The sequence below is a fragment of the Neovison vison genome, chromosome X, assembly GCF_020171115.1.
Source record: "Neovison vison isolate M4711 chromosome X, ASM_NN_V1, whole genome shotgun sequence".
Lineage (NCBI taxonomy): Eukaryota > Metazoa > Chordata > Mammalia > Carnivora > Mustelidae > Neogale > Neogale vison.
In genome coordinates, this window is record NC_058105.1 from 53,628,320 (window position 1) to 53,638,891 (window position 10,572).

Here is a 10,572-nt window from a genome sequence, read left to right on the forward strand (position 1 = left end):
CAGGCAAGCAGTTATCTTCATAACTAAAGGGTGACTTTACCAGCTTAATTGAATAAGTAGTGGAGAGAAAGGAGGCCCTGAATGTGGAAGGAACAGCACAATCAAAGGAATAATTGTGTAATAAAAAAGGAGTTTCTTCAACCAGATTTAAAAACAAACAACAACAAAAACAACAAAACCAAAACAAAATGGGAATTGTAAATAATCTCTTTCTCATGCAGGCAAATCCCAAGGAAAAGAAACTTTAAAAAAAATAGCCTACTGATGTTAAATTTTATGTTTACCATTCTATTTCCAGGAACCTGATTAAGTTGGAAGTAGAATCAGTTTTCTTAAGAAATGATATGAATGTTAATTAGAGTGGTGTGAAACTAGCAGGTTTCAAGTATCCATGGGGTCAATGGAAACTTTAGTTACTGCAACTTTGAGAGCATCTCAAACCAAGAAGTCTGAAAACTTTTTAAGGAAGCCTACTAACTGCAGAACCAGCTAATAAAAGGACTTCTTTTAGCAACACTTCAGACAGTGGGAGCATTGGGGAATAGAATAATTCGAAAACCACCTCTGGTAGCCCCAAGGGAGAAGGAAAAGGAAAATGTGACATACTTTGTTATTTGAATACACCTATGCAGTGTTGGTTTAGTTTTTCATTACATCCTAAGATGCATGATAATGTTTTAAAGGCTCTCTGGAATATAATGTTGTTGGTGAGTATAGACAGAGGGAACTTAATAATAGAATCATACCCCCAATTTCTCCCTACTCATACCTGTAATAATCATTAAGCATTCTTTTGACTTGAAATTTTGATGGTCCATAGTAAGCTTATTGTGGCTTTGGGGGGATAATGTATTAAGCTTTGAAGTGCTGTTATACCTTAAGTGAGAATTAACTGATCAGATCCTTTCCAACAAAATAATCTATTAGAAGGAGGTTTTCTAAGAAAGAATATGGGAAATTATCTGGTGGGAGTGAATTTAATTAGAGAGTGGTAGGGCATATAGCATTAAGATATTGTAGGGATGCTCTAAAGACCACTTTTAGGTAAATAAGCTTGAAGGATGGAATGTAAAAAGGGTCACAGTGACCAGCTGGCTGAATATGGACAGGTCCATCAGGTGACCAACCTCAAAATATCCATAGACCCTAACTGACCAATGGGCTACTTATAACTAGGTACAGTTACCAAAAAAGGGAAGATTCCATATGTCACCCTATATCTTCGTTGTTCTCTTTTAAAAACAGCCCCCACCTACTGACTCATTACAGACACCCTCGCCTCTGCTATCCTGCCCACAGCTCCCTTGCAATGTATTCAATAAACTTCTATCTCCTTTGTTCTGCTTCAGGTGAATTCTCTGACATCTCTTACCACTGGCTTCCACTCAATCATTGCCCCTCATTTGGGGGTTCCCATCTGACTAAGAGATACCCTATTTAGACATCACAGACAGCTGGATGATAGTCCAGAAATATCTGTGAGTAGGGAAAGAAAGCTGAAAGAAGAAATATAAAAAGCTGAAAGAAGTTCCAGGGAAAATTTTAGCAAGAGGCTACTATGTGATGAGCATTAGGTCAGGCACACTCACATTTAGCTTTTTTTCTTATATACTGAAGTTGAGCATTACTTATTTCACAGTTTTGCCTAAAGGCAGCTATGCATGTAGCTCTAGGTATTGTTTCAAGAATTTATTTACCTATATCTGTAAGATTTGATTCAGTTTCAATTCTTAGTTCTTATATTTGTTTTTTCAACTGTAACAACCAGTACAAAATAAGAGAAACTTATTTATTTATTTGTTTATTTATTTATTTATTTCCAGGTGGTGGGTATTAGAGAGGGCATGGATTGCATGGAACACTGGGTGTGGTGCAAAAAAGAGAAACTTTCTTAATAAACTCTGGTAGCTTCCCTTTGGAAAGGGGGTTATACAATATTTAGTCAGTTGTACACTGATGAAAGGGAGGCATTGCACTGTATTTTTTTTTCTGGATTTTTAAAAAGGTCTTTCAAATCTTTAATGTCCTCCTAACTTATCTCAAAGGTATGAAGACAATTATGGATGTTATATTCCAACCTAAGCTTACATTTTAGTGAAAATTTAGGTTCGGTAATGAGTATTCTGCTCCTTCAACCTGTGCTTGTGTATTTGGTGGTAGAGAAAATGATGGAGGAACTTTTGGTTTTATAAAACAGATGGATGACAAATTTTATTTTGGGTAAAGATTTCTTTTAACAGTGCTTTAATGATCAATGCTGCACTCAGAACAATTGATTTTCATGTTATTTCACTTTTCTCTAGAGCACAACACTTCAGTAAATAGAAACAAATAAGGAAAATGATTTAGTTTTATATGTATTAGAGTGTTAGCCTCAGAATTTCAGCCTTCTGGGCTGTTTTCTCACCTGGATCTCTTCTAATGTGTGATACTAGTGTACTATATGCTCACAAATCCACATGTCTGGATTAGTTAAGATCTGTATACATGAGCTTATAGAAAATATACACAGAAAATATAGTAAAGTGTGTACTTACACCATACTCATAACTATGATATCAGTTTGACACTTGAAAAATTAGCAATTCTGTGACAAGTAGTAACAAAAGAACATTGTGTTTGGTGCTGGGGGAGTAAATATGTTGACCTTAAGACTTGTATATGCCATCAAACTCATTTCAACTAAGTACAATTATGTATGACAGGCATAGCACCATTTGGAAGTGATTTTAATCATTTGTTTTCAAATAAATCAGCTTAACGGACTTAGTTGATCATGAGTAGTTCATAATTTGTAATTTCAACTGGAAATCATTGTTGAAATTGTACTCTCAGGCAATTAAAATTTTCATTAACTGAAAAAAAAATATAACATTACAAATAGACTATAAAGAGAAAAGGAACAGGAAAGAAGAAAGTAAAAAGAAGAAGAAGGAGGAGGAGGAGGAGGAGCTCCCAGTGTGGTATAATAGGTGCTGTCTTTGAAATATATGCTTTGAGTAAAGAGCAAAAGACCCAAAGTGATAAAAATGTAAAATTCTGATGTGAAGACTTTTGGGAATTTTATGTATGATCAATCCCTTAATATCATGTCTTAGTATGCTGAAATTTGGGGAAATTAGGTTTTTGAGGCCAAAATATACAGAAAAGTAATGATCATGAGGAGAAAACTTCAATTCTAAATCTCTAGAAACAATATTATCCTCATTTTCATTATGAAAAGTTAGTAGGGAGACAAGAATCCAATACTGACACAAGTCTTAACAGTGAAATCATGAAAAGATAATGAATTGTATTAGTTTCCTGCACTGCACAGGATTTTAGTGGAAGACATTGAGTAGCAAATTTGCTTGTTGCACAGCTGAAATTGGGGTCTCTTGAGTTAGCATGCCAAAACAAAAGCACTTACATGAAAGCTTAACTATTACTGAAATAAGAAGTGAATGGCTGCTCCATGCAATCCGTGCCCTCTATAATACCCACCACCATGGAGCACTGGGTGTGGTGCAAAAATAATGAATACTGTTATGCTGAAAATAAAAAATAAATTAAAAAAAAGAAGTGAATGACTGTATTTCTTTTAATCTGGCTTTTTGAAAAAAATTTTATTTATTTATTTGACAGAGAATACAAATAGACAGAGAGGCAGGCAGAGAGAGAGAGAGGGAAGCAGGCTTCCTGCTGATCAGAGAGCCCAAAGCGGGAGTTGATCCCAGGACCCTGAGATCACGACCTGAGCCAAAGGCAGAGGCTTAACCCACTGAGCCACCCAGGTGCCCCTGGCTTTTTTTTTTTTTTAAGATTTTATTAATTCATTTGACAGATAAAGATCACAAGTAGGCAGGGAGGCAGGCAGAGAGAGAGGAAGGGAAGCAGGCTTCCTGCTGATCAGAGAGCCTGACATGGGTCTCGATCCAAAGACCCTGAGATCATGACCTGAGCTGAAGGCAGAGGCTTTAACCCACAGTGACACCCAGGTGCCCCTCTTTATCTGGCTTTTAAATATAATTTAACTAAGTTGCTTTATATTAAAATATCTCTTTCAACAGAATATTTGGGAACTAACAACAACAATAGGAGATAAACTTTATTGAATTTTACTAGGAGTTGATTTCTGTATTGAGATAATTTCTGTTTTGTAATTTGAAGATTAATGGAAGTTCTATAATATTTCTTTTTTGTTTGTTTGTTTTCTTTCTTTCTTTCTTTTCAACCTAACAGAAATCATTGTTTTTGCACCACACCCAGTGCTCCATGCAATACATGCCCTCCATAATATCAAGCCCTGGGTCCCCCAACCTCCCAACCCCACCCCTTCAAAACCCTTAGTTTGTTTTCAGAGTCCATATTCTCTTATGGTTCATCTCCCCTTCCAATTTCCCTCAACTCCCTTCTCCACTCCAGCTCCCCATGTCCTCCATGTTATTTCTTATGCTCCACAAATAAGTGAAACCATATGATAATTGACTCTCTCTGCTTGACTGATTTCACTCAGCATAATCTCTTCCAGTCTCGTTCATGTTGCTACAAAAGTTGGGTATTCATCCTTTCTGGTGGAGGCATAATACTCCATAGTGTATATGGACCACATATTCCTTATCCATTCATCCATTGAAGGGTATCTTGGCTCTTTACACAGTTTGGCGACTGTGGCCATTGCTGCTTTTAACATTGGGGTAGAGATGGCCCTTCTTTTCACTACATCTGTAACTTTGGGGTAAATACCCAGTAGTGCAATTGCAGGGTCATAGGGAAGCTCTATTTTTAATTTCTGGAGGAATCTCCACACTGTTTTCCAAAGTGGCTACACCAACTTGCATTCCCACCAACAGTCTAAGAGGGTTCCCCTTTCTCCACATCCTCTCCAACACACATTGTTCCCTGTCTTGCTAATTTTGGCCATTCTAACTGGTGTAAGGTGATGTCTCAATGTGGTTTTAATTTGAATCTCCCTGATGGCTAGTGATGATGAACATTTTTTCATGTGTCTGATAGCCATTTGTATGTCTTGATTGGAGAAGTGTCTGTTCATATCTTCTGCCCATTTTTTGACATGATTATCTGTTTTGTGTGTGTTGAGTTTGAGTTCTTTACAGATCCTGGATATCAGCCTTTTGTCTGTACTGTCATTTGCAAATATCTTCTCCCATTCTGTGGGTTCCCTCTTTGTTTTGCTGACTGTTTCCTTTGCTGTGCAGAAGCTTTTGATCTTGATGAAGTCCCAAAAGTTCATTTTCACTTTTGGTTCCTTTGCCTTTGGAGACTTTTTTTTTTTTTTTTTAAAGATTTCATTTATTTATTTGACAGACGGAGATCACAAGTAGGCAGAGGGGCAGGCAAAGAGACGGAGAAGCAGGCTCCCTGCTGAGCAGAGAGCCCGACGCGGGACTCAATTCCAGGACCCTGGGATCATGACCTGAGCCAAAAGCAGAGGTTCTAACCCACTGAGCCACCCAGGCGCCCCACCTTTGGAGACGTATCTTGAAAGAAGTTGCTGTGGCTGATATCGAAGAGGTTACTGCCTAGGTTTTCCTCTAGGATTCTGATGGATTCCTGTCTCACGTTGAGCTCTTTTATCCATTTCAAGTTTATCTTTGTGTATGGTGTAAGAGAATGGTCGAGTTTCATTCTTCTACATATAGCTGCCCAATTTTCCCAGCACCATTTACTGAAGAGACATTTATCCACTGTATATTTTTTTCCTGCTTTGTTGAATATTATTTGCCCACAGAGTTGAGGGTTCATATCTGGGCTCTCTACTCTGTTCCACTGGTCTATGTGTCTGCTTTTATGCCAGTACCATGCTGTCTTGGTGATCACAGCTTTGTAGTAAAGCTTGAAATCAGGTAATGTGATGCCCCCAGTTTTGTTTTTATTTTTCAACATTTCCTTAGCGATTTGGGGTCTCATCTGATTCCATACAAATTTTAGGATTATTTGCTCCAGCTCTTCGAAAAATACCAGTGGAATTTTGATCAGTATGGCAATAAAGGTATAGATTGCTCTGGGCAGTATAGACTTTTTAACAATGTTTATTCTTCTGATCCAAGAGCATGGAATGGTCTTCCATCTTTTTGTGTCTTCTTCAATTTCTTTCATGAGTGTTCTGTAGTTCCTCGAGTACAGGGCCTTTACCACTTTGGTTAGGTTTATTCCGAGGTATCTTATGGTTCTTGGTTCTACAGTGAATGGAATCAATTCTCTAATTTCCCTTTCTATATTTTCACTGTTAGTGTATAAGAAAGCAAATGATTTCTGTGCATTGACTTTGTATTCTGCCACATTACTGAATTGCTGTATGAATTCTAGTAGTTTGGGAGTGGAGTGTTTTGGGTTTTCCATATAAAGTATCATGTCATCTGTGAAGAGAGATAGTTTGACTTCTTCTTTGCCAATTTGCATACCATTTCTTTCTCTTTGTTGTCTGATTGCTGTTGCTAGGACTTCTAATACTATGTCGAACAAGAGGGGTGACATTGGACATCCTTGTCATGTTCCTGATCTCAGTGGCAAAGCTGTGAGCTTTTTCCCATTGAGGATGAAATTTGCTGTAGGTTTTTAATAGATAGATTTTATGAAGTTCAGAAATTTTCCCTCTATCCCTATACTTTGAAGTGTTTAATCAGGAACAAATGCTGGATTTTGTCAAATGCTTTTTCTGCATCAATTGAGAGGACCATGTGGTTCTTCTTTGTCGGTGCCCGAGCGGCTTGTAGCGCATGCGCGGTGGGTTGGACCGTATGCAGGGCCAGCGCGGAGCCGGAGCAGCCCCGGTGATGCTTCTGGGCTCCGCCGCGCCCGCTCGTTGCCTCGGCCGCCACTGCCTCAAGCCGTCACCGCCACCAGGTGGCGATGGTGCGGAGTTGCTCCGGCTGGGCCCGCGGGGGGGGCCCGGGCGCCGCACGACTTTGTCGGTGCCCGAAAGTAAACACGCCATTAAGATGGCGGCTGGATGCGAGCCAGTAGGCGGAACTTAGGATTTTGTATCTATGTGGCTGCAAGTGATTGGTTGTGCAGCCTTGGTATATATAGACATGCACGGGCGGGAGAGAGAGAGATCCCAACAGCTACGCAGAAATAAAGCTTGCTTCGCTGAGGTCTCCTGGTCGTTCTTGCTGGCGAGAGTGACAAGTGGTGCCGAAACCCGGAAAACCCAAAACCTACACCGAGGAGTTCTCAGTGAACGCAACAATCCGGTAAGTGTGCACAAAATTTCAGATAAGAAAGTTCCTAAGTATAGGACGAGAAGTGAGAAAGTTCCTAAGTATAGGACGAGAAGTAAAAGGGTTCCTAGGCATAGGACGAGAAATAATGGGATCAAAGTTTACTAAGATGGGAGGATTACTGACAGAAGTGCTTAAGGCTAACGGGACTCCGCTAGACTCTAACCATAAAACGGTTAAAAATGTTATCAAGGAGCAGGTCAGAGAAGCCTCTAAGGCAGGATCTAGCAGAGGGGGAGAAAATTCAGAGGAGAGCTCCTCTGAAGATGAGCTTGGGGAAGCCATGACACACTTAAAATTAAAAGAGGAAGTCCCTAACGAACCTTTAAAGGGAAAGACATACAAAGAAGCCAGGAAAAAATATGACTCCCTAGCGCCCTCTGTCAGAAGGTCAAGAATTCCTATCCCTGAATGTAGGCTTATAGCGCCACCTGCAGAATGGCCGCCACCATATAACACTTCATGCTCCTGAGGGGCATGTGGTTGTCCAGAATGTAGAAATGCAGGATGGAGGGACATTACGGACTTTACTAAACCCTCCCCTCTTGCATACCCAGTGTTAGAAGATCAAAATCAACAGAGGTTTCATCAACCACTAGACTTCAAACTTATTAAACAGTTTAAGGAAGCAGTCACTACTTATGGGCCACAGGCTGCTTATACACTTTCACTTTTGGAAGCAGTCGGTAGCATGAACCTTACCCCAGACGATTGGACTAACAAGGCAAAAGCAACTCTGTCTGGTGGACAATACTTGATATGGAAAACTGCTTGGCAAGAGTGTAGCTCAGAAACTGCCCAGCGTAATGCTGCATCAGGGAATCCCCACTGGAATATTGACATGCTCATGGGAGGAGGTCAATTTGTGGGATAAAACAATCAGATTGGGTACCCCCCAGGGGTGTATGTACAGATAGCAGCTGCAGCCTGTAGGGCTTGGAAGACCATACAGGGTTCTGGCGATTTGCAGGGACAACTTTCCAAGGTGTTGCAGGGGCCTAATGAACCCTATGCTGACTTTGTAGATCGTCTGCTCCAAGTAGCAAGGCGCATATTTGGGGATGTGGACCAAGAAATGCCCCTTGTTAAACAATTAGCTTATGAACAACCAAATAAATGGTGTAAAGAGGCTATCCGCCCTTGGAAATCTAAGGACCTGATTACGTATATCAAAGTGTGTCGAGACATCACTGATACAGTTGTTCAGGGCCAAGTTGTGGCAGCAGCAGTAGCCCAAGGGATAAGAAGTTTCAATGGAGGAACCAGGAGTTCTTCCAAGGCTTGTTTCCTTTGTGGAAGGGACGATCATCTTAAGAGGGATTGTCCAAAGGGTAAAGGACCTCCTAGACCAGTCAAGCCTGCACCTGGGTTGTGCCCTCGTTGCCGTAAAGGGAATCATTGGGCTAATGAATGTAGGTCCCAGAAAGATATTCAAGGATATCCCCTGCCGCCTAATAACTGGATTCAATCCAATTACTCAAAAAACGGGAAGCAGGGCCCCGCGCCCCGGGGCCCAACACAAATTTATGGGGCAGTAACGCAAATGCCCAGGACATGGTATCCTCCCTTGGAGAAAGGCGCGCAACCTCTGGATCAGCAGGGCTCGATATCAGAGCAGCCGCCCGAATGGTCCTAACACCAGAGATGGGCATTCAAGCATTGGCCTCTGATCTAAGAGGGGGCCCCCTCATGGTACTGTAGGTTTATTACTTGGCCGAAGCTCCACTTATCTCAAATGTCTGATAGTTCACCCTGGGGTAATAGATTCAGATTATGAAGAAGAAATCAAGATACTGATGTCTTCATCAAGGGGAGTTATTGCAATTAGCCCAGGAGATCGGATAGCTCAACTTCTCATATTCTCTAGCCATCATGAAGCCTTTCCCAGTAAAGGAAAAGAAAAAGGTACGAGAGGTTTGGGGTCTACGGGAGTTGACCTAACATGCCTGACCCTGGATATGACTGATAGGCCCATAATTACCCTCAAGGTGCAAGGAAGAAAATTTTTAGGGTTACTGAATACGGGCACCGAATAGAGCATCATGAGCCAACAAGAGTGGCCTCAGAGATGGCCCCTAACACAAGCAAAACAAACACTCAGGGGTTTAGGAATCGCTCAAAGTCCTGATCAAAGTGCAGCTACCCTTGAGTGGGAGGATGACGAAGGACATAGGGGAACTTTTCAGCCCTATGTCTGCAATATTCCTATTTCCCTCTGGGGACAAGATGTTTTGGAACAGATGAGCATCCGCCTGACAACTGAAACTATATACAGCCCCCAATCAATAGCTACAGGTATACCCTACAATCCACAAGGTCAAGGAATAATTGAACGCGCCAATGGCACCTTCAAACGATGCTTACAAAAAATAAGAAAAGGGGGAATAGGGGATGACTACAAGTCACCCCGTGATCTTACATCTCTCACCCTTTACATTTAAAATTTTTTGTCCTTGGACCATAATGGTACATCTGCAGCGGACAGGCATGCGGCGGTTACCGAACGCACTCTAGCCCAGGCAAAGTGGAAGGATATACTCACAGGCCAATGGAGAGGCCCTGACCCGGTCCGAAGATGGCACCGAGGTTCTTTTTTTTCTTTTTCCACAGGATGCCCAAGAGCCTATCTGGGTCCCGGAGCGACTGATTAGAAGAATCGATCAACATGGCCCGCCCCGTCCTGATGCTTGGCCTGATAGCGATCCTGGCAACACCAGCATCCCTTCAACAGATGCACCAATGGGCAATAGTGAAAGCCTGGCCGTTCCCCATGCCACTGACGAATGAGTCCGCCATCCTCCCTCCTGTATATCTACTTTCATTCCCATGCCCATTTCTATAAATCCTAACGATTTGCCTGTATTGCTCTCAAGACATAAAAGAGACTTTGGGATCACTGCAGCCATTATTGTGGCTGCAGCGGCAACTGCAGCGGCTGTAGCTCTCACCACGTCTGTAACAAGTGGACATTCTCCAGAAACTATTGACGACCGGATGCATCCAATCACTTTCTGGACTTTGCATAATCTCCGTGGCCTATAATGACCTTTCTATTGCTGCTAATCTGTCGAAAGAGTTAAGCAGATAAGATTGACATAGCTCCATTACGGGATTGGGTATCTGTTGTAAATCCTTATGTTCCGCCGTTTTGCATCATTACATAAACAACAATGTAGGCAACAGTTGGCGCTAGTACAAGCTTGCATGGCACTGGAAGCATGGCACTGATTTCCCCAAATCTGGCTGGCAGCGCTAGATCGGTAGTCAATGATGGGTAAGATTGGCTGCATGCACATAGCAACCTAAGCCAGGAGTTCTCCAACCAGGGGGAATTATCCGATGATGGGTA

General features: G+C 41.6%; 1 protein-coding gene across 1 annotated transcript; it reads left to right on the forward strand.

Annotated features, from left to right (window-relative positions):
* Positions 1 to 9,265: 9,265 nt before the first annotated feature.
* On the forward strand, positions 9,266 to 9,664 carry LOC122896575 (endogenous retrovirus group K member 21 Pro protein-like). The gene has a single exon (XM_044234713.1). It carries the CDS (start codon positions 9,266 to 9,268, stop codon positions 9,662 to 9,664), a length of 399 nt encoding a protein of 132 aa, XP_044090648.1.
* Positions 9,665 to 10,572: the final 908 nt, after the last annotated feature.

Coding starts and splice junctions, on each gene's coding strand:
- LOC122896575 (XM_044234713.1), top strand. CDS start 9,266: ATGAGCCAACAAGAGTGGCCTCAGAGATGGCCCCTAACACAAGCAAAA.